The following is a 25,697-nucleotide window of genomic DNA, read 5'->3' on the forward strand; positions in this document are numbered from 1 at the left end:
TATCAGTGAAAAATAACGATACCGTCACTTAAATTTTTCGAATCAACTCCATAATCGGTAAGTGAACTGAAAGTTTGGTAATTTTTACTAAATATTTCTCTCCGTGCAGTAACAATGAATTTCACTGAATTCTTCCTTTGACATATCAACAATAAAATTCAACATCAAGATATTTTTGCAGTATATAAATAAGAGATGCGAATTGTCGGTAAATTGGACAGTTGACCTTTCTTACACTGTACCTCGGTTGCACTCCACCCTGACGCATTGAGTTGCGCGCGCTGCCCACCAGGCCATCCTCAGAGAGTGATATTCCTCCGGCGAGGTATGAACGGCGGGCTCAGTGAGGAAGACGCGGGAAATGAGTGAAGGTGTCAGGTGAAATTGGATTAAAATTCAACGATGACGGATTGAAACAGCCGTGAGTACACGCGCAGAAAATGGTATAAATTCGAGATTATAAATAAAAACCGAACGAATGAGCGGGCAAAGAGTACCCAGAGAATATTCCCCTTCCCGCGATACTTGCGCATTATTCGTGTCTCCGACCGGTAGAGAGGAGCAAAAGAAGAAAAAAAAATGCGGTAAAAAGAGATCGAGACACTCGCACACAACAACACCACGAGTTAGAGCCTAGTCTAGAGCAAATGTGTAGTTGGTGCTACAGGGCTACCTATACCAGTGGTTAAACGCGGCAAGGGAGCAAGGGGGCAAGGGGGTGAACGTGAAGAGTGTGAAGAGCGTGAAGTAGATGTAGTGGATGGTAGTGGTGCAGTTGTTTAGTGGATGGATGGATGTGTTGTTTGCAAGTATGAGTATAGGAGGTATAGAAGGTATAGAGAGGCGCGCAAACGTAAAGAGAGGGGAAAATATAGGCGTAGTGGTTAAAAATCATTGTAGTGGGGAATGAGGAGAGGGATTTTGAGGGTAAAGTAATGGTTGGAGTTGGTTGGTAGAGGGGGTAAAACTGAGAGGGGAACCGGAGCTGCTGAACGACCGAAAGCGCATACCATCCCATAATTCGGTGCGCCGCCCCGCAATCAGGTTCGTGTTTCCATTACCTCTTGTCTCTTAGTCCTCGTTACAAGATCACATCACATTTATTCTTTCAAAAACCCCCTATCGCCCCTTCTTACTCCAAGTAGAAAACATAATGGAGTGGAGTTGTGAGAACAAGAGAGCGTAGCACAGTGAAAATTAATACGTGATGCTGATGTAAGGAATTTATTCATTACGACTTGATGTTTTGGTTTTTTTCGCGAATTTCATTGGCATTTTATTGGTGTGGTTAAACGTGGACTCAGTGGTTTATGCTTGTGTGGTTTTTTTTTGTCGTTTTTATTTTTATTTTGTGTATTGTTTGTAGTTACATCGGGAGTGACAGGAATTCTTGTTTTTTTTTTGTTTTTTTTTTTTTGCTTTCTCGTCGTCGGTTTACTCGTTACTTCGGATGTTATTTATTTAGCGATGCCGGTACTTGGGCTTTTTGCCATTTGTCGATGGCTGACGGGGAAGGGGTTCTTGCGATTATTCAAGTGCATTTACTTCCTCGTAAGAATTAGAATTCAAGTGCGTGTGTGGATTGTTGGATTGGTATGGCAAATTTGGGATGGGGGGAGAGATGCTCGAGGCCATGGAATAGAACGAGTCTCTGTGTATTGAGGACTCGAGAGAGTGATGAGAGAGAGTGCAGTATCAGCGGTTGAATCGTTGTAAAGTCGAGACGTTTTTTTTTTTTTTATTTTCTCCTCTTGTCTCGTTTGGCCAACGCCAGGCGCTCTTTGTCGTTTAAAATCGTGCACAGAGTGTCTATCACTTGGATATTAACGAGTTATTACGGCGATGCTAATTAAGTTTAATCGCAAGGCCGGGCGTTCGTTAAAGTTAATTGCACCATCGACCGGAGGGAGCAACGGGTACGTTAATTGCCACGTCCTTGCCAAGTGGAAAAAAGGAACCATCGGACTATCGGCTCATTGTATATATTTTTTTTTTCCATCAAATCTTCCTTGAAATCTACTCGCTCGCATCATTTCAACGGAATTATTTTTGTTGCTCTCTGTTTCAAACAGATTTTTCGAATCTAGTCATCGTTCGCGAAATTCGTCACAAAATAAATAGAAGATAATATTCACTCGCTCGCCCTTTCTGTCCACCCGAAAAAATTTGTCGTCCGAGAATTTTTTATGGAGACAAAACAAAAAAAAATGTATTGGAGCCGACGCAATTACAAACTCGATACAGCTGCACAGACAGTGACGCGTGTGTTGGGGAGAATTCACGCGCCTCTTTATATTTTCTCATTCCTTCTCGCGTTTTTTTGTTGCTCCTCTTCGCATTCTTTTTTCACTGGTTACTTTTTTTCCTCTCCTTTTCTTTTCATGGTATCTCGACCTTGAACGCGAACTTGTTCATTCAAGATTCAACCTACTCGCCTCGTAATTCGCGTCGAGATTTCCGAGGCTGTATTATTCCGGTGTTATATCCCTGAAAACTTTGGATTAATCGCCCAGTCATATTTCCGTTGCTGGATGACGTGATTACCCGAAATACACATGCCCCTGCATCACGTGGAATACCGAAACATCGATTGACTAATAGATCATGGAATTACAATTATTACTTGTCGGTACGCAAAGAACATTTGGTTGTTACTACAAGAAATTGGACTTACATTAGTTTTATCTTTATCATGTTGACATGAAAACACGTCGTGTGTCATAAATGTTTTCTAGTATTTGATTGTCTACAATCGATTTCTGGCATAACCCCTTAGGAATTTAAATAGCCGAATAAAATAGACGTCTGAATTAAAATTTTTTGTATCCATTTTCAGGGTTGAATTTTGAGATATTTTATAATCGAAAAAAAAATATTCCGTTGTTTTTCAGTGCAGACAATCTGAAGGTCAATAAACACTAATTTATTAAATTCAATTTTCCCGTGATAAGTGTGAAAAATTGGAAAAAAATCGGCAATTCATGTCTTTTACTTTATGAATTATTCACCGTTACTTGAATTGCATCGAGAAGCAAAATTACTTTCGCTAAGTACATTTACTAATACCACAAAATTCACACATTCCAAATGCAAATATTTATGTCCACATGTAAATTTGCCAGACTGAATTTATAATTTTTATTCCACTCGGTGCAGAAAATTCCGAGTACCTCGCCCTCCGCATTCTCAACAAAATATCCTAACACACAAGTAGTTAAATCCCGCCTTTAATGAATATGAAGTTAACTGACCGGGTCGAAGGCCTGCAACCACATTGAAAAAAACTAACGACTCTTGCCTATTCCATTAAAATTATGAAAAATTATAGATTAACAATTGAGTTTAATCTGAAAAACATAAACAATAAGACATATCCCACATGAAACTTACAACTATTTGGCTCGCCCAGTACATGGACTTGGAAATGAAATTGCCTCATCAAAAGTATATTCTTCTTCTCAGTACGAATTTTATTGGAAATAACCGAAAACAAACAGCAATGATGACTTCTATTCGTGGAATTGACGAAGAGGGGCTGTAAATTTTCGTATAATTTGAAAATAGAAATGATTAGATTTAGCCCACAGCTTACTACGCCTATTCGTCATATCGCGTGTGCTACGTGTGTGATCAATAAATCCGACGCGAGGAAGGCAAACAACGCGCTGATGCTCCTACCGACTCACGTGCGCACGTGCTAGACGCACTCTCACCAGTCCTTCAAGTTTTTTTTTTAAATTTTTTTTCCTTCGCATTCTATCTTTATCTAGCGAGTGAGGATCGTTGCACCCACGAGAGGCTCGTCTCAATGGCATATGCACATAGTCGGACCCACAATCGCAATTTAATTGAATGGGATTCAGTGGATTGAGTTGGATTCATTAGAGAACTTGAGGCACATTATTGCTCGATACTTTGCCATCGATCTGCTTCCTGATAAGGATAAAACCAGTTAGTATCGCCCACTCCTCCCCCTTCCTTTCCCTCCTTCCCTTCGTAACCCTACTCCCCCTGCCGCCCCCTCCTTTACCCATCAACACGACAATGTGAAGATTTTAGTTTCTGCTCGTTCAATTCAACTCGCACTAGCCAGTTTATTGTAGATATAAAGTACTAGGCTTCCCGTCTACATTTTGATAAATTCGATAGAGGCTTCCGGGGGGAGGCCGTTTGCATAGAAAATGTATGATATGGAGTAATTCCATGTTTTTATGGAGCTTTTCCCGATGGGTAATAGGAGTACATGTGACATCGACAGATAGAAAATATTTTAAGACGAGCTACTTGAAGATTTGATTTATACTGTTTACTTTCTTTTTTTTCTGGGAATTCTCCGTGACATTTTGGCTATTACATTCGAATTTTTTTATATCTTCGAAGTTCCGATGATTAATTTTTATAAATTTTCATATTTTTCGGCTGGTATGCCTTTGATAATAATTTCATATGGAAATTGAGGGAAATTAGTTACGGGTAGGGTGAAGAGTACTTTTTTAACGGTTTAGCGTTAATTTTGGAATGTCAACTGGCAGAGATTTTTAAAAACATGTGCGATATTTTTTGGCTGTTATATGATTGAGGTATTGCAAGTGTGTTGGTGTACGGAAATGACGCATAGCATGTGCGTCTTACCAGAACGTCGTGAACCTCGTTATTTGATCGATAAAAAGGCCTCGGGGGAGCCCTCAATTTACCTCGTATATAAAACGAGGTATTAAACCCTGCGGCGAGCCATCGGGTGTGTCAAACTAACGAAAAGCAGTTGAAACGAGGAAAATATAGAAATGGTAAACACAGGTTGAGGTTTCGACGTCAGGGGCCTATCGGTAATTACGCGGGGCCAATATTTCTCCAGGGGTCGAGGAGAACGACATCTCCGAATATCCGTAAACAATGATAACGAGAAAACATGAGTGACAATGTCTCAGTTGCACACCAACTGCGTGGTTAATTCCAAAAATAATTGGTGATTATTATCGGTGAAATTCGTTTACGATAGGAAACTCTACCTTTGAGCGCAACGAGTCGGGGATTATTCTCTTATCAACGAGTAAACTGGTAAATTGTCGGAGTACTGATCGATTGCGTAAATTTATCGTGTTTCCTCATGATTTTTTAAAAAGACTGGGTTATTGGGACACTCCACTGTTTTAAATGCGTCTTAACTCCGAATTCTTCCTTAATTCCTCCAAAATCAATCGGTCATTTCCTAAAAATTCGTGTAACCCTGTAGCAATTACCTCGACAGTCTCTTCATCGTAAATATTTACATCGATTCGAATTTTTAACAACCACTAGTTTGAATTAAATTTTTATGTGCCCTGGCGGAAGAATTAATTAATTATTTGAGTAATCAATGAAACTCATTGAAAATTCCAGCTGTAATTGGAATATCTCTATTCGAAATGAGAAAACATTACATTTTCTTCGATTCGACATTTGGTATCACAATTATAATTTCAATTAATACCATTATTATTATTATTATTATTATTATTATTATTATTATTATTGACATTTTTTTTCCTCAAAGTTGGAATGGGATTGTGGAGAATTGGGTGATGCCCTAGGCGTGGAATTTTTTTGTTGGATTTTTTTGGGGTATATAGGATGGAAGTAAAGTGTGCGTCAGGGCGTCGGCGGTTGTTGGCTTTCGCAAAGGGAAAAGGCAGACGGGGCCAGGCAGGAAATAAGGGACGTTGGGTAAAACTACTCGGGTAAATGCTAGAAAGAGAGAGAAATAAGGGGGGGAGGTAAAAAGGACCATTCGTCTGAAGTAAAACGCAATATGTGCCACACACCATCAGTCCTCTTGCCCCCGGGAGATGAGAAAAAAAAATGTTGTGTGTACGATAATGGTAGTGTAAATTCCGAGGATTCTGGGTCTACTCCAACTTGAGTGGACCGGAGGAAACCCAACGTCCGATGGGCCCACAATTTACTTTCTCTATTTTCGAAAATTCGATAGTTTATGTTTATTACCTTCTCGTCGATGGGTATTTATTTAGGGAGAATGATCGTTATTTATCGGTAATCAATGGGTATTTTTTTTTTGGTTTTGCAGAGGAAGAAAACTGGCGGCGGCTGACGAGAGAGTTTTGAGAGAACAGATGAGAGAGGTATATGAATAATATCGGAGGAGTGGAAAACACGTGGGGAAAATTGAAAATTGTAGTTGAGCTTTTGCTGTCCTTGGATCCATGTGGTAGGCATGACGGCTGGTGGGCACAGTGATTCTCGGTCTCCCACGATTCATCTTCCAGGTAGGAAAAATTCCGTCTCTGATGAAAGGAAAATACTTGCAACTCTGAATTTTTCACAATTGGAAGAAGTGTTTGCTTGAAAACCATTGAAAAAAAATCGAAATTACAGAAAAAATATTTCAAACTGCTAGTATTTCAGTTCTGCTTTTGCTTTTGACAGAAAATTTGACAAAATGTCATTTTCAATATAGCACACAGAAAACACTGTTGTAAAAATACGAGATTTAGAACGTAGTTTATGGGATTTCTGATCTCGTACATTACGACTTTGGAAACGTAAATTACGTCCAGAAATGCGGTAAATTACGAGGTCGATCCTGTAAATTACCATTCCGTGATTCTGTATCGTAAATTAAAAGTTTCCAGAAATCCCGTAAATCACGTTCTAAATCTCGTATTTTAACAAGTGTATTCTGTGGAAAGAAATGAAAAAAATGAAAAACTTTTAATTAGGAGAATTACAGAGCATTCAATCAACTTAATTTGGTTCGATAGAAATTAATTTTGAGGATGTATTTTGTTGTTTTCAGTAGTAAATAGTCTTCGAGTCCGATGAAATAGTTGTTTGCATAGCAGAAAGTAATCCCAAATTTTTGAAGCAAAATCGTAAAATCAAGTGGAGTGAAGATAAAGAAGATAGAAAAAAGGAGGAAATAGTGGAAGTTTGAAGGAGCGATAAAAAGTGAGATTAAAGTTGAAGTGAAGGTGCCATTGCGGGCACAATAGCACCACTGGTGCCCTCGGCCGTGGGTCCCGAGGGGATGGACGCCATGGCGGCCTCGTCGTCCTCGTCGACAAGCGAACAGCAGTACTCACTAAGATGGAATGATTTTCACTCGAGTATACTGAGTTCATTCCGTCACTTGAGGGACGAGGAGGATTTCGTCGATGTTACACTGGCATGTGACAGCAGCAGTTTTACCGCTCACAAAGTCGTACTTTCAGCCTGCAGTCCGTATTTCCGGAGATTACTCAAGGTATTTTGAAAAAATTATTTTCATCGCATGAGTCCAGCACCACTTAACACTTGCTTCTCAAGTCTCAAGGGGGGAAAAAAGAAAAATTAGTTTTTTCGATTTGTGAGAAACGCTTGCGCAATAAGAACTATCATTCCCCGTGTTCGTGTTTGCCTGGCAATCTTGGATGGTTAACGCACCACTGCTCCATATTCTATATTTAAGCGAGGGGTTGTTGGCACGTGGACCATCATTGCACGCATTTGTTCAAACACTCGTTGCATTGTTCATTATTCTGGTGATTGTTATTTAAAGGGAGAATTACGCGGTGTTATGTCAGGTAGACTGTACTAAAATTCTAGAGCACGGGCAAAAACGAATAGAATATTTTATTTTCCCCCCCGACTTCAGGCGTCCATCTCGGATTTTTAGGGGAGGAAAGTGAATTTTTTTCATAATGTAATTATTTCGTCTACCAACGATTAATTTCCCCTGTAAACGACAATAAATCTCTCAAGCACAGAAATAATATGAGATAAAGTAATAACTCGTCTAATTAGACTGAAATTGGATTCCCCGTATGGATTTCCGTCAAATCGTTTTGGAAATTCAAGTTACCGTTTATCTGTCAATTCTTTCCCTAGATAGACATAACCGTTCAGTTGCCTTAGGGTAATAAACCGAAAATAGGATATCCCAAAATTCCAATTGACTAAAACAACCGGGAGAATTGATTTCTCGTACAGTTGAGTCTGTCAGCCGCAGTTTTTCCTCTCTGTACACCCGACATCATGAAATACTCACCTAAAAATAAAATCGGCCACCTCGAAGCCCCACACTTTAACAAACTATTCCCCCCTGGGTGAATAATAAATTGTATACCCGTCGCAGTTGTGCTTGTCCCGGCATTAATGTGCGATGGCAAGAGAGACACCAATGAAATAAAAAAAAAACAACTGTGAAGAAGCAAGAAATGAGAGAAAAAAGGAGGGAGAGAAATAAAGATGGAAAGGTAGAGAAAAAAATAAGAGGCTTGCAGAGGAGACAACCGGGGAATTATTTTGTGTGTGTGGCTGACTATAGTGTTACTATATATGTTAGGATGTAATTCAAGAATTCAAATATCCAATCACCGCGACAGCGTTGGCCTCTCAAATACTTTGAGCTTCTGAGTTTAAGTGAAATTCGGGGAGTGGGAGGAAACTGCCGGTTTCAAATCCAAAACTTGTCTGATGACTATTGACTAAAAGAAGGGAAAGAGATTTGAATTTACCGAAAATCCGATGATTTAAAAAATGGGAAAACCAGACTGGAGTATATAATTCAAAAAACTCGATTCATCAACTAAAATCGGAGAGATAAAAACAAACGCGCAAATGAATATTTAATGGCTGATATTTCATTACTTTTACGTTAAAAATAATGCGAATATTTAATATGAAAGGAAACATTACCATTGAGTCGAGTGAACTGAAATGGGTTGTATCTCGTAGTCGTGGGGCTGAGAGGAGTTGAATAAATGAATTTCATTGTGAATATGTGAGGATGATGATGGAATGTAACAGTGAAAATGATGGTGTTCGAGGTCGCGTGTTGTACACGACTTTTACCCAAGTCACATTATGCTCGTGCGTATTTTTATCAACGGAAGTGCGTAGTTGCTCGTCGGGCATTCCGTTCGACAACGAGACTGGAGAGGATTCAGTTGCAGCCCCCACCCCCCTCCCACTTTCTCCCCCTTGGCATCATGGGTTTTCTCTCTCATTGCAATTTATGGGAAAACAACGCCATGGGGACATTTTTAGTGAAGTCATTAAAACACTCGCGAACGAGTCTATTAAAGTGTGAGTCATCGTATGTTCTTTAAATAAAGAATTGAGAAAATTCGACGTGTTCTGAAAACTTATCTGGGTCCATGTCTAAAAAGCTCCGACAAAAAAATTCTGTGACAAAAAGGGCGCTGCAAAAAGAGCCCGTCAAAAAAAAATCCGAAAAAATTAATTCGGACCTTGACCACAAGCACTTACTAGCTCCTGCCGAAATGCATTGAAAATTGTTGCCCATGTTAAGTGGGTTACCAACCCATTTGCCCGAGAAATAGTCATTTCTACATCTATACCGAATCAAAGCAAAGCAAAGCAAATACTTTCCAAGTGCAGTTATGAATTCAATGCACTTATCTGGCAGTATTGATTTCATTTATACCATATCAAAACAAAACAAATACTTATATCGCAAAAAGAAGACAACCAAGCCAATCAAAATACGACTGGTTTTTCGGACAGACTTTGGTAGTATTTTTTACGGGGATTTATGCGTCTTTTTTTAGGTGTTTTTTTTTTCATGGAGTTTTGTTGGCGGATTTTTTTTTACGGAATTTTTTGAGATGTGATCAGAATTTATTTCATTCTCGTTTGTTCTCAAGAATTTTTATCACATTTTTGCAAATTAGCGCGATTATGATGGTTTTAAAAATATTTAGAATGCCGAAAGACACGTCCATGTTAACTGACGTGTGCATTGAAGACATTTTTTTTTCGAGATGCTATGGGTGTTGTATTGTCGTACGTTGGCAGGAGAGACAGAGCCGAGTCTGCAGAAGGGGAGAGTCGCATAACCGGATCAGAAACCGTGCAGTATTTCCTATCTACTTTTCTACTTAACGTACTAGTTGGGGTGCTTCGCACTGATATTGTGCACCACGTTATGCGTTCAAATGGAAATAAAAGTTGTCTGAGAAATTCTGGGGACTGGGTGGCTTCAGAAGAGGGAGGGAACTGTTGAATAAATATACGAGTCCATTGCGAAGGCGTCTGGGCAATGGATTATACATGTAGCTGTAATTATCGGTTGAATCGAGTTGTGGGACACCCACGGGGTCTAGGTGTACACTTCTGGATTGATATTATTAACCACAGCCACCTCCAATGCCTCATGTCAGCTGGTAACAGCTTTCTAACGGCCACTGAGTGCCTCCTCGATCCTCAAAAAAAATTATTGCGAAATTAGTAGTGAAACGGCCACAAGTCAATTGGTCGAAAGTAAAATTTCTTTGAAGATCTTTTCTGCAGATCTTAATGCACTCCCCAAAAAAGCTCGTACGATTTTCCGGGTAAACACTAACAAGAATCAGGTTGAATGTTTGTAACGTCTGTATCTTCAGGTCGGTGATTAATGTCAGTGAATTTTGAATTTTTTGCAGGCGAATCCATGTCAGCATCCGATTGTCATCCTCAGGGATGTCGCCTCGTCGGATATGGAGTCTCTGTTGAGGTTCATGTATCACGGTGAAGTACATGTTGGCCAAGAGCAACTTGCGGCGTTTCTCAAAACAGCCCAGATGCTCCAGGTGAGGGGTCTTGCTGATGTCAACAGCAGTACAGCCGGCACCAAAGTACCACCACCCACTGGATCTGAGGGTCCAGAAAATGCTTCACCGGTGAGCACCACAAAAATCCACTCTTTTTTCATTATTGTTTCATTTACATTGGATTCCTCCAGAAATTACTGATTCTCAAGGATGCGGAAATTCGACTCGTGGAATTAAATTTAAATACATCATTGTGACGAAATCGATTATTCATTACTTATTTTAATTGAAATTATCTGGAAAATCTTGTTTGATCGTCAAATTTTGGTGAACCTTGGTATTAGAATTCTATTAAAAGATTCTATTTATTCTTTCCGACAATTCTATTAAAATTACCCTACGTCATTTCGTGTGTTTAAATATGCATTGGTTTAATTTTTCCATTTTGTTGAATACCAAATGATTGAAAAGAAATTATTTAGGAGGTTTCCACTTTGAAGTTATATTTTTGAATTGAATTAATTAGTAATCGTTCAAAATATTCTCAGTATGCTATTTCCAAAATTAAAATTCCCATTTAAAAAAAAAACATTAAGTTTTAATTTTTTCTGATGACCTCGATTTTCCATCAGGTGACATCACGAAATCCGTGGCACGAGAGTACGAGAGATCCACTCGACAGTGGCCTGAGTCCTCCCCCCGAGAAAAGACCGAGAAGTTACTCACCACCAGTGGGCAATCACCAAGAGGCAAAAGCCGATCTCCAGGAGTCACTCCTCGGACAGGCACTCGAAGGTGGACCCACGATACACACTCCCGCAAATAACGTTCAGGTAATTTAATTAATTCAACCTTGAAGCGATTTATTCAAATCCCTGCCTCAAAATTAATTCCCTCCATTTCCAATAAAAATCATCAATTATTTTTTATAGGCACAATCAACCGGTGAAGATTCGAATTCCATGTCCGATAATGACGAGGAGATATCTAACAACGATAGTATTTTAAATTCAGTGAAGACTGAGCCAAATGACCTTCTCAATGACTCAATGGAACACCATCGTAACTCCTTCCCAGCAGCTCTCCTAGGTCTTCAGGGTGAGCCTATCATAATATTTTATCATCCCCTCTTTTTCCCTCATTATTCAAATTATTAACTTAATTTAATTAATTAATTATCGACAAATTACGAGAGAACTTATTAATTTTTAAAAACTAAAGTCGATGTTATTTTTTTTTCACTATCCAGTGATCTTGGAAGCTATAAATTTGATGTGATGCCTGATTTCTCCTCAAAATCAATCGTTTTAAACTATCACATTCGAATTATTTCACATCACCACATTACTTCGGAATTGATAATTCTCGATGTCCCCATTTTGTTTCTCAGAGTAAGAAAATACCTTCAGTCCCTTCAAAATAACAAAAAAAACTAACAAATTCATAATTATTTATCTGCAGGATTGATGCCAGGCCCGTCAGGAATTCACGCAGCAAATCAGGATCCAAATTACGGTAAGTCCTCCAAAACCTTAAAATTTCACTCTCGATTGACAAAAGCAAACAAAATCAAGAAAAAAAATCCCAGATAAATTGAACAAAAAAAGAATCGATTTCATTTAACGTTAGTAGTTCCAAACTAGTAATTCCTTGTCGTTCCTACGACTCTGATTCTCTCGTTGTTTGCGCTGAATGCATGGAACTCTCGTACCTCTCATAAATCACAAAACCTTCCCTTTCCTCCTCCTCCCTCCCCCCCATCACCCCCGAATTCACAACGATAACAATATTTTCCGAGTAACCAAGAGGCCAGAACAAATCGTAAATCAAAATTAATAGACCAAATAAACGGTGAGTAAAGTACGCGTTTGGATTTGACTAACTTAATAATTCACCTGTGAAAAATCCACGTGCCCAGAGGGATGACAAATCAAATAGACAGAGGATGATAAGATGAGTGAGTGGCGAAGAAGATCCCTGGGAAATCGTGGAATTGGCCCATCATCGAAGATATTGCATTAGTGACGAAAAAAAAAGAAAAAACGGAAAAACCCAAACAAAAGCAAAAAATCCCAAGTTTTATCGAGGAAAACCGTACGAAAGAGTAAAGAAATCGCGGTTGTCAGGAGTGAGGGCTAGTGTTTAAGGGTGAGATTCAGAGATGACCAAAGTGGGACTGAAATTGGCTGGTGGTTCCAGGGCGATGGCAGCCCTCTGATGATGGCACGAGTGGCTGGCAAACCGGTGGCTCATCGAGAAACGACAATCGTGGATGCAGCAAGCCATTCGATGAGATCACCATTCAGCAATACAGCCGTAACGATAAGCGCATTGCCACCAGCCAGTCCTCAGCCCAGCAGCTCATCAATACATTGAGCCCCATGAGCCTCAACAGCGAGCAATTATCAGTGATGCATCACAAACTGCAGAATAATCTTCAGAGTTTACAAGTGACATCGAGCGCCAAATATTTACAGTCGTGTTCAGATCCCTTTCAGCACCACCAGAGCCCTGATTTGAGCCTGACTGGCAAACCTAAATGCCCAGAGTGTGGCAAAATTTACTCCAACAACTCGAATCTCAAACAGCATATTGTCAATGTTCACACTGTTCAGACCCAGTATCTCGCCTGTCAAATATGCCACAAGCAATTTAAAACCAAACAGTATCTGCAGATACACCTCCTCTCGATGCATAACATAAGAAAACGAAAGAAATATCCTGTTTATCAGGTGCCTGGAACGCCTGCGCACGATCAGAGGCTCAATACAAGTGCGCAGATGCCCCAGCATCAGTATGGAAGTGTCGAAGGGTGGACCGACGACAAAAATTGATCAGTCCTCGGAATTGAAGGCCTAGTCCCACAAAAAACAGTTAATGACGAGTATTTTTAATACTATTATTTAGGTGAAAGACAGACTAGAAGGATAGCTACAAGAGCTACTCCAATAGCTCCAATAACTTCAATAGCTCCAATAGCTCCAATAGCTCCAATAGCTCCAATAGCTCAATAATTCAGTTGTGGAAGTGGCTATTGCCATGGGGATTGAACCGACGTAATTAGTCTCCGTGAGACCTCCTGTCTTAAATGAAAAAAAAAAAACTTATTTCACCTCCGAGCAGACCTAGCAGTTACGAAGGGCAATCGATACTACATGAGCATTAACCCCACTGAAGAACCGCCCTTTTGCGTTTCTCAGTTGTATTACGGTCCTTTTTTTGGGGGTACCCTCGGCAAAACAAACCCCGGCTTATCCAATTTCTCTGTTTCTACGAATCTCTTCCATCTATCCCGTGCAACTCAACCCCAAACTCGATTCTCGTCCGACGGTAATGGAAGCACAGACGCCCATACCCTCCTCTTCACCCCCGGCCCTGGACTCTATTTCTCCAAACCCACGGTATTGCCAGACGTTGCCCACTCTCCCTTCCTTTCTATTTATTCCTCGTACTTGATGGTTTTCCACGCAATTTTTGGGGGAATTGCGTTTAACCGGAGAATACCACGAGTTTTGAAAGTCGCCGGCTGTTGGAGAGAGATTTTTCGAGCTCATTATTCGACGCGTGTAATTAGGGGATCTTTTGTTTATCCCTCATCGTCATTTGCCCTTCGGGACGAGAATATGAAATCTTGAATATTTCTTCGAGGCCTCCAAGCAGCCCCTAATATTTTTTAAAAATAAAATCGATTAAAAAAATTGAATAAAATGTAAATTTTATTCGACTTTACATTCAGTTTTATATTGAATAAAATTGCACTACCTCAAAAACCGGACATTTTTGGACCAATCAAAAGTGTTAAAATGATATATAAAAGATTATTAAACGGGTGGTGAAAAAAATGTTCTTTCAAGAATTGGAACTACAATAGCCCGAGACTTAGAAAAATTGGACTGTTTACCCTTAAACACTAGCGAACCCCCTCTTTTATTCTCGTTACTTGAGTTTTTTTTTACGAACCGTTCAATGAGAAAAACGTGACTTTGGATCGGGTCGAGAGGGTGCGCCAGATTAGGAACCATCTATCACTCTGGGATGGGATCGTGATAAGGGACTTTGGGTATACCCTTGTGATTCTCATCGATCTAGCTACACCCTCTAACTCCACTTCGTTTCCCCTTTTTATTCTCAACATTTATTTCGATTCCATCAGCGTAGCCGGGCTCGGGTAGATGTAAATATTGTGGAAGAGAAATATTGACAGAGAAACACGGCCAAATACCCACCTGTTATCCGTTTAAATGGGGAAAACTGAAAATTTGAAGAATCCCTTCGGCTTCAGTCATTTGTATTGAGGGGATTTACTGCGCGCCGTGTCGAAATTTCACGGATGCAGCGTGAAAAATCCAGCTCCCACGAAGAAAGATTGATTAAGCTTTTCCCCTGTCCCTCGGGCGAATCCCCGTGGGGATGTGGCCCATATTAAAAACGTGACCAGACACAGAAGATGATTCGTAATGGTTTTCCTTGCATTTCAGAGTCGGTAATGCTCAAAATTTCCATTATTCTTCGTCAGGATTTCACAGGACTGCTTTAAATTCTCCACCCATGTCTCGGTACGAATCGCGAGAATTTACAACCAATGAATTTTCATCTGAAATCTCAAGGGATGTCGTTATCGAAAATCCATAATTACTCTCCGAAAAATCCAGGAAAACTACCGATTTCAATTTCATTCAGTAACGAAGTGATAAAGTGAGATAATTCGAACTCTGCATTTTTCTAATTATTGACTCAATTTGTCTCGAAGAGTATCCATTTGAATTAGAAATGTCACTTTGACTCTCTTCTTGTCACTAAAAATTGAGACGATATTTGGAAATGAAGACGAAGTGGTATCGAGTCAATGAAATAGAAAAATAGTCGTGGAAAATGTGAAACAGGGAGTGTACCCTGAGAGCTCCTCAAGACGTCGATCGATCCTCAAATTCAGCGGACATGTTCACATTGATCTGGCACTCCCCCTCTTTTACCACCTTGGCCATCCCAGGCTTTTTCGGTGAGATAACCCGCCCATCGCCACCCAACACGTTCCACAAACTTCCAGCCCTCATCCCTTCCTCTCCTGAGTAATCCCCCCCCAACTCTATCCTCCCAACTTTTTCCTCGCTTTATTTCTTTCCCTTTTCTCTTTCCCCTTTTTTGCCCGCACAAAACTACTCGACTGGTCATCACCGGGCGTGGCGCAACTTCAACTTTATCTCGGGGTGTTAACGTCAGTCAAACACTTCTCGTTTCCTCTCGTACTCCGCTCATAAATCTTGACCGATAAATCTCCTGCAACTGCATGTATTCACTTCAGGTTTGATTTTTCTGAGTGATTAAACAGCGGAACGGAAAAATTCTACTCAACTCCAAGAAAATTCCTCGAGAAATGTTTACTTCACTCGCAGAAAAGTGGAAATCTCGTATCAAAAAATGAAAGATGAAGAAATTTAACAATTCCTATTTTTTAAATAATATTCCATCTCAAATCTCGTTTTTAAACAAATCGATAATTAGAGAAAACATTAAACTCGTTTTATCTAATTTCATCGCTTTAAATTCAATTAATCTGAATTCAATTCTACACGAGCTTTCCACCCCATTCCGTCGTTATCACCCCATAGAGGTGAGATATGGCGTTTTCTACGAAAGAGACGCGAAACTTTAGTGTTCTCATAAAAATCCGGGAGATTCTCCATGACAAATTTCAATAAGAAATTCATCGAATCGGCATCCCCCTGATTTCTGTTGGCTCCAGACAAATCCTTAAAATAAAATCGAGTTTTATTTTTAATCGACATGATAACTAGTCTGACAAGAGTATTCGCATCGAAGAGGTCGGTTAACATTCTTCGATCGATTCTCTAATTCTCCCCGGGCCAATGAGACTGCTCCTGGGTTCTTCATTTCTGGTAGAATGAGGAAAAGGGGAATGGGTGGCACCTCGATGTCTATGCAAGCCATCTCACCAGGGGTAGAGGTGGTCTAATGGACTCTGTGCGCAATCATCAGCCCCCAAATCCCAATCTACCAGACAATACTCCACCCTCCAAATTCCTCCCCCTCCACCTCCCCCCCTCCCGGACATTAACATCTCCCCCAGGAGAATATTTTTCCCACCACTTATCATCCTCTGTTTTATTATTTAATTGATCAAAATATGCAAGACAAATGGCAGAGGGGTCGGAGGGTGAATGTGAAAAATGATGCTCAATGTTTTTTTCCGAATGAGAGCTCGAGGAGATTCGTAGAAAAGATAGTGACAACGAGGCGTGCAAGGGGTGTCGATCAATACAAGGCTTCTTACGTAGTTTGCCCAGTAGTCCTCCCTCCTATTTCCAAACTATATATCTCGGTGGCTGTCTGCGAAACTAGGGGCTGTCAATATCTCGGCCCTCAAGATACGAAAAAAAAAAATACACGTCAATAAAAGGAAATAAAAATGAAAAGGTTGAGAGAGCGCACAGTGCGAGACACAAATGTCCAAGGGAATTCACATTAAAATAATATAAACACCATCCTACAACCGGGCATGCCCTGAGAGTACGAGAGTAGTGTCCTTGAATGTGTGTGAGAATGGAATAAATAATATAAATTCACAAACCATATGATTAAAGAGAAAAAAAGCATTGATAAAGTAGATGAGTGAATGGAAAACTTGAGAAACAGAGCGGTGGGAAAAAGAGATTAGGTTGAATGGAACTGACGGGCACGTCCTGGTTGTAGGGACCGTGACTAAACGTGAGGATGTCATGGCTGGTGAGGAAATGATGGCTGGTGAGGATGTCATGGCTGGTGAGGATACAACCCAGGCAGTGGACAATTTGGGCCATCTCTACACAGAGCTACGTCCCGATGATTCTCGACCGCTGTGTCGTTACTGCGGTAGATATTATTCATCAGCGAGTAATCTACGTCAGCACGTAAAAAATATACACTCGGCTTGGCCACCCAAGGACACATGGCCCCAGTGCAATGTCTGCGGAAGACGTTGCAAAACAAAACATTACCTGATCAATCATCAATTGCAGGCGCACGGGATCCATCAGCGACCGAATATGAATAATCCAATTCATAAGCGGAAGTAGTCGAATGCCTTGTGATGCCCAATCACTGAATAATTGATCGTACTTGATCGATATAGAGACAAAAAAGAAACATTTTTTTATTTTTATCCAAGAGAGAATAATCGAGAGACAATGACGACAATTTGGTCGTCGGAGATGAATGATAATCTATCGGTATCTAAAGAACAATAATGTATAATTGTAATAAATGTTTGTAAAAGTGAGCGAGACGGAATGATTAGGGATAAGTGCGTGGACCGAAGCCAGTGGTAACACATTTTCATGTGGTGGTGGTTGCAGATGACGGTCATGAAGAAGGAGAGGGTGCAGCTTACCACCACCACCACCAACAGGATCTTGGGATTGTCAAAGAGGAGTACCATGATGTCGCTGATTTCGTGACACCGTCTTCATCACAGGCTAAACGATATGACGATCCTAGTGAGGAGAGCAGGAGAAATTTCAATTCTCCACGGTATGGTTACACGTGCCCAATATGCAATCGAATAATTGCTAGTATCGGTGATATGAGGGAGCATCTTGATCGTCATTATCCGAGGGATTCACCTACTTGTCCGATACTCACGTGTCGTAAGAATTTTTTGCATCCAAACAGTGTTAGGAATCATATGAGAATCAAGCATGGGGCTAAGTGGAAGGAGATCAAGGCACTCAGGTGGACTTATGTGTAATTATCACCCTTTCGGGGGCTTTTCATGATGTTTATGATGCTGATTATGACGATGTGATGTCAATGTGATGTCGATGCGTAAGGTGATTTTTTTTTTCTTTCAAGACGCACATGTACAGCCAAAGTTTATCGATTTTCGCGTCCTTTCGGCGTCAGTCTGTACATAGTTATTATGCCATCAGTATTTTTCGTTTGAATTTAAGCTCTGTAGAGGGATGAGACGTTGATCTATACATCTGATGCATTTGTCTTATCATTGGATGCATAGGTTTAACGATAAGTTGAAACGAGTATCGCCGTGTTTGGGACAAAACTCAATAGATCACAATTTTAATAGTTATCTGCGAGAAGTGCAACATCGGTGTTTACTTTAAAATGCATTTGTTTTTAGCTTTATTTTCGATAAGTTAAGGTCCAAGTGATGTGTATAGCGTAGTGGCGCTCAGGCTTATTTTTATACAGGTGCGATGTATGTGTGGAATGGTGCAGAGAAGTGCAGACTTTGACACTCGATTCAACCAGACTCAATGGTACTAGTCTCATAGGTCAATGATAGTTTACAATTGTCCTCCACCGGTGTTAGTTTATTTAGATGACTTCCAGTAAATATTTTCCATCCCATTGCTCCGATGCGTGAATCGAGTGACGAAGGGCATCATATTTTAGAAATAATGAACAAGAGTCTAGTTACAGAGTTAGATTATTATTTATAGATTGTAAAGAGTACGAAATCTATATAAGAATTTGCAAAGTGGAGAGAGTGAGAGGGTTCATTATTTCAGTTAAGCTTTGTATAATAAAAGAATCCGAGTGAAGTTTAAATAATTGCGCTTATTATTATAAACACTCCTTATTATCTCTCCTCAGTGATTATCCTGCAATCCAGAATTAATGAATTATCCAATGGATCAATAAAATTCTTGTGCTAAAGATGAACAATTATTTTGCAGTAGCAAGACGAGGTCTCGACATGATGCGGGTACGAGCGACAGATCCTCGACCCTGTCCCAAGTGTGGCAAGATATATCGTTCAGCTCACACCCTTCGAACTCACCTGGAGGACAAACACACAATCTGCCCTGGATACAGATGTGTACTGTGTGGTACAGTGGCTAAATCCAGAAATTCCCTTCACTCGCACATGTCTCGTCAGCATCGTGGTATTAGTACGAAGGATTTGCCAGTTCTACCGATGCCAAGTCCCTTCGATCCAAATCTAGCGTCACGATTGTTGGCGAAGGCTGGAGTCAAAGTGAGCCCAGCTGAGCTCAAAGCGAGAGCCAGTCCCACTGGTCCCAGGAGAAATGACATGAGATTGGAGCTACCGAGAGGGGCACCTTCAGAGGCTGGCAGCTCTGTATGCGGTGGTGATGATCCCGAGGATTTGACACTCCCTCTGAGCCTCAGATATGGCTCACCAACACCCAATAACAACACAGTCATCACCAAGATCTCTCATAACAAGGCTGTTGCTGCTAAATCACTCGAGTCAATGATGCATGGACATAATCGTGAGCCCAATATAGCACCAATGCACAACAGTCATCTGCCACTTCATCATGGACATCATAATAGCCCACTCGGATCATCTGCACTTCTTGATACCTATTTACAACTCATTGCTGAGAGCTCACCACTCGCTGCACTTGGACTCAGTCCTGAGCAGGCCACTGCTGCTGCTGTTCAGGCTGCTAAAATGGCACAGATGAGTGCACATGAGAAATTTGGAGGGAGAGGACTCGAGGACTATCCCATGATTGGCCGCGATGAGGGACGGGGCATTGGGCTTGTTCACGAGGATCGACATGATCATGACAAAAGCATCGGAAATGATAAGCACGAGGAAGACGCTGAGTCTTCCAATGGGGAGGAAGATGATTTCAGTGAGAACGACGAGCCTGAAGCTGTGCACGCTGAGTAATCCGGTTTTATTTTAACTTTTATTTTTTGACGTGGAAATGTCTATGGTTCAATTTTTGGTCTTGGATTTTCTTTTTAGAAAATTCGAGACAATTTCACGGTTTCCCAGTGAATTCACAAAAATTATCCGATTTTTATAAAAATTCGAAAAATCGAAAGAAAATGTCTGACTTCCTTGATAATTCAGGAAAATTATGTGATTTTTCAATGGAGGAAGAGATTTTCTTCATCTCAAAAATTTAAGCAAATCCATCGCTCTCTGGATAACAAGGACCAATTAGACGTATCCACGTAAAATGACGGATGTATCGAAGATGCAGCCACACCTGTTTTATTTTTTCTTTCATGTTGGGAAGGAGACTCTGTATGTTACGTTATTACATGGAACCGGAATCCATCCACTACCTCATATAGTCTAGATTTTTCGGTTTTGAAAGAGACAGGTTGATGCTAAATTAATGGAAGCATGATCTCCGAGGGGAGTTGTTACAATAGTTGAAGATGTCCCTGAAAATTATTCCATCCGACTACCTCAGTGCACATATTAGAGCAATAGGAACTACGTTAGGTGATAGATTTTTTTTTTTTGGGTAATGATGATTGTGAGAGGGCAATTGGAGCGGGGAATAAATGGGTTGAGACCGTCCTTTGTCGAGCCTCGTGACTTAAATTTTAGGGGACGGAAACGGAACGACGAGGCCTCCGTCGAGAGGTGACTTGTTGGTGAGTTATTTCTAGGATTTATTTTCAAACATTTTTTTTTTTTCATTTTGATTTTCGCCTTTCAAATCTCTGCGTTAATTAGTGCGGTTATTACGTGTCTGTGTTGAGACGAAGAGAGAAGTATATATTGAGGAAGGATCGGGGTTTCCTGTGGGTGCACTACTTTGACACGTGTTTTGTTTACAAATTAATTGTTGATAAAATTTGCACTTGGAAGGCAGAGGGCTTTTCAATTGCAGTCGTCGAGTCGATTTTATTTGCTTTCGGTGCAAAATAAAACTCATCGTTCATGACTTTAGGTTTTTTACTTCCCATTTTGCTTTTACGTGGCTCAAATATTTCTAGTTAACTTGTTTTTTTTTTTTACTAATCATTTTAATTAAAAGTTTTTGTTGAAAGTCCCTCGCGATCATTCTTTGCCCTGGGTTTTTATGATTTTGAGGGGAATTGGTTGGGGCGAGAGAATGGGATTGACATTTTGACATGAACAAACAGAAAATGATGGAAGAAAAATGTGAGGAGGATGACGAGTAGTCTAAAGGTAGACGTAAGTTGTATACAATACTCCGAGTATACTAATTATAGATTTAAGAGCATAGTATCAATAACGAACAGGGAATGACGCGTAGCGATGTGTTTTTGTGTTGATAAACGAATTGAACGAGTGAACTTCACTATTGAAAATTATAATCAGCCCTGGCTGTGGACTAAATTGTTTTCTATTATTTAGAAATGTCGATTCGATGAATCAATGCTGAGTATACGAATGAGAGTTAATTTGGTGTTGATCCGTATACGATTGGTGGTTACATCGAAATACGATTAGACTAGAACGAAATTATTAATGAAATTAACGAGAAATTGAATATTAGTACAAAGGAGTTTTCAATGTTAGTGGTTTTTAAATTTTTCTTTTCGATTGAGAGACTACTCTTATTCCACAGCGGGCTAGGGTACTTATTTAGGAACGAAATGAATGAACATCCTTAATTATCGAAAGATCCAGGTCTAATCGGTACAAAGATACCAATTCTTGCCTTGAAGCTCTCTATTATCTATTTTATATGCGAATTAAATGACGAAATTGAACGGAAGTTTTTACACGGGATAAAAATTTCCAGAGTACAAATTTTCACACAAATTAATGAGGATGTAATTATTATCGACAGACTAACAATTTAACCGAATGAATTTTCGTAGAGTATCGTTCTGTGCCATAGCAATTTTCAAAGCAGAAGTAAGTCATCGGTCATTGTTAAATGATGACTTGTGTAGAGTGTTGGAGACAGCTGGAGAAATGAAATTTCATTAAATCCAAAACACATCAGTAAAAAAATAGATTAAACGAATGCCCAGTAAACGAATGCGAGGAGAGTCTTGGTGATATTTTTAACAATTTTTTCTCAATTATCACAGACGTTTTTATTTAATGATAAATAACCATAACGAAGAAACTGGGAGTTGATGAAGGAATCAGGTGAATTCCTTGGTTGTTACTGTGACAAAGATTCGAGTCAAGTCCCAACTTTTATCCTCAAACAATAAATAGATTTTATTTCACCCCTTTTTAACTGATAGACGAATGGAAATAAATGGACAAATATATATGTATAGGTATATGTATACACAGATTTTTACAGAAATGGGAAAAAAAGCTAGATTCATATTTTCTACCCAAGTGGCAAGTTATTGTAATAGTTATTAATTCACAATGGACTTTGTCACTAGATCAGTTTATAGATGAAACGACGAATGTTAAAAATTATTGAACAATCAATCTCATATTATCAATCCGTTATAGTCCGCAATAGTCATTTTGCAATTAATAGTGAACAGACAGCCAATTACAGTATTGCAATAGTTTAAATATATAATTGTACGTTCTGTTGGTGGCATTGCATTGGATAAATCAGCGTCAAGGGGTTTATAATGAGTCTGCAATAGTTTTAATAACGGTGCAAGTAGACTGACAATAAATAAAACGGTTATTTCCATTGATTTTTTTAATGAATTTTTGAGGCTCTTCACGCTGATATCAATGTCGATGCTTCAACCGTCGTCTCAGGTACTTATCAGAATCATCTGTGATTGATGGATATCATTGATCGCAGATGGTGACAATGAACGAACAAACTCAGGTAAACTCAAGCAGACAGGCCGTGATATATTATAAATACTGATAGAATTTTTTTTTTTTTCATTATCTCTCAGTTTGATTGTTCCCATTAATTTATAATGAATTTTTGCATACCTACCAATGAAGCGAAGGGAATGGGGTGGAGGTCGATGGGAGGGGAAGAGAAATATGAATATATTATATATCGCCATAGCTACCTCCGTAATGATAAATAATCATCAGTCTTTTTGCATCCAAATTACTGTAAAATAAACCACTGAACGAATGCCCTAACATAGGATATAGAAAACAAATCATTAAATATCAGATGTCTAAGCATTTTTTGTTCTTGTTTATTTTTTTTTTACGTATTAATGTTTACAGAAAAATATTGCAAGATTCTATCCTACTTCCACTGCATAGATCTTAAGGACTGCACCATTACGGAACGAGCGAGTGTCTGATTTTTTTTTTATTTCACATTTTTTTGTGGGTCGTACATTGTGTGAAAAATTTGGTTGAATTGAGAGGGAAAAGCCGATGAGATTTCAAGTTTCTTTGCAAATAAAAAATTCACTGACCTACCAAAATTCTGTCACTTGTCGACAATTTTTTGTTGCAGAAAAGTTGAACTGTAATTTAGCTTTTGCACGCATATTTCCACCATATTATTCAGTGAAAATTTTTTAATAATGAATGGACCAATGATTGCTCCCCTTTTAAAAATTATTTTAGCAGAAGCTACGTTGAACAGAGAATTGAAGTGATTTCACTGCCAAGTTGTCACTCACTCGTTCGTTTCGTGATCAGTGCTGATTATTCCAAATCGACAATGCAATACAATGTACTTACAGTCACATGAACAATCTTTTTTAATGAACCAAGTGCGACAGAACTGTTTGAATGGAGAAATTTGTATGTGAGACATTTAATTTTAGAGTTGAGACGAAATTTCAGGGGGGCTGAAGAAATATAAATATACTCCAATGGCCCATTGGATTGGAGATAATTGTTTGCATAATACATGTATGTACATAGATTATAATAATATCTGCGGATAAACTTACATGATTTCGTGATATTTACACTGAAATAAAACATAATCAGGGACGCAGGGAATTTTTGATTTTCGAGAGACGATAAGTACGAGAGATATTCATTTTCGTTAATGAATGAGAAAAATATGACATGTGCAATGATACAGGAGAGAAGAAATTAGAGATGAACATGAAAATTGGCGACAGAGTGGACTGGTGAATTGAGCGTGTCCCGTTGGATTGAAATTGCCAATAATTTTCGAGAGTTGTAAAAAATACGTTGGATTGTACGCAAATTTAAGAATTACTTTAATATCTAAGGTGCTTCATGATTAAGTATTTGTTACGTTGCGTCTAATTTTTTTTCTTTGCCATTTTTTTTTTCATTATAATATTTTTTTCAAATAAGAATGAGAATAGTTTGTTTTATTCATTTCTTCATTAACCAATGAGTCATACTATAATAGAGTTGTTCAAGGTCCATTATTTGTTTTTATTTGACGCCCTGGGGCGTTTACCGTTGATGGCCTCTCAATTCTACCTCATTCCCAACTCCGATGATCGACAAATGAGGAAAACTCGAATAATTTTCAAACGAAATAGCATGACTATCATTTTGTATATAATTCCACACTTCGTTCTATTTATCTTTGCACATACGCGCTTTAATCTGCCCCTTTCATCTTTCACTATTCTCCTCTCATTTTCATTGTTTTTAACGCGTCTTCCTCGGAGTACTGAACCGCTATCCATTGTTTTTGCCATTTTATTAACGTGTAAGCCATTCAACTTGCCAATATTATAAACAATAAACGCGTTGCAAAATTATTTTCTGTTTGTTTTCCTTTTCTTTCGCTTTATTTTAGAGTTAATTCTGCACTGAAGAGGAATAGACTCAAAAGTCCAGTAGTTTCCCAATGGCGTTCTCGAGAAATATCTCTGAATCTAAGAAAGATAGTGAAATTTTTCTCAGAACTTACTTTGTAGAGTGAAATGAGAGTCATAAAAAACATTTTGACAAAAATTTTCCATCTCTTTTAGATCTAGAGATATTTCCTGAAAATCTCTTAGCAAAGAAACTAAAAAATTACTTCATTTCGGCATTTATCTCTGGTTATTGCCGTAAAAAGAATCGTAAGCTCTTCCACGAGATGTTGAAGACGATTAACAATTGTTTTTGTTTTTTTACTTTACGTTTTCTCTTGACCATGAACGGTAAGTTTTTATTTTTCTTTCTTTTGTGAAGTTATGAGAGTGTAATAATCGACGTAAATCAGTATTTTCAACTGAAACAAGCGTTCCCAGTGAAGCAGAAAAAGTATAACGATATGTAATATCCAGAAATGAAGGAGGAGAATCTAGTGTTAAGAGTTGCCTATTGTTAGAAGCCAATAATTATATTCAGACGAGAAAAAAATAATAAATTGCACGTAAATTGAACTGATATCCGCGCGTAGATGATGCATTAGAACTGTTGCAAATTGAAAATTGATAATTGTATTGAACTAGATTGTTTTATTGTGGTCTCGGACTGTACCAGTAAAATCCAACAGATTTTGCTATTCGAATGAGGAATCTCGTGGGATTGCGGGGCTTGGTGCCTTTTAGCAGCCTGTTTTGTACGTGAAA

The 25,697-nt window shown here is 39.1% G+C and overlaps 1 protein-coding gene across 1 annotated transcript; it reads left to right on the forward strand.

Moving 5' to 3' along the window:
- The first annotated feature begins 334 nt into the window (after positions 1 to 334).
- On the forward strand, positions 335 to 24,896 carry LOC105262929 (uncharacterized). The gene is made up of 13 exons (XM_011298835.1): positions 335 to 421; positions 6,065 to 6,263; positions 6,794 to 7,240; positions 10,422 to 10,658; positions 11,162 to 11,362; positions 11,462 to 11,627; positions 11,991 to 12,044; positions 12,729 to 13,357; positions 13,456 to 13,585; positions 17,241 to 17,399; positions 17,882 to 18,269; positions 18,762 to 18,817; positions 19,223 to 24,896. Exons 3-13 carry the CDS (start codon positions 7,025 to 7,027, stop codon positions 20,191 to 20,193), a joined length of 3,207 nt encoding a protein of 1,068 aa, XP_011297137.1. The 5' UTR covers positions 335 to 421; positions 6,065 to 6,263; positions 6,794 to 7,024; the 3' UTR covers positions 20,194 to 24,896.
- Positions 24,897 to 25,697: the final 801 nt, after the last annotated feature.

This window comes from Fopius arisanus, unplaced genomic scaffold (genome assembly GCF_000806365.1).
Source record: "Fopius arisanus strain USDA-PBARC FA_bdor unplaced genomic scaffold, ASM80636v1 scaffold00011, whole genome shotgun sequence".
NCBI lineage: Eukaryota > Metazoa > Arthropoda > Insecta > Hymenoptera > Braconidae > Fopius > Fopius arisanus.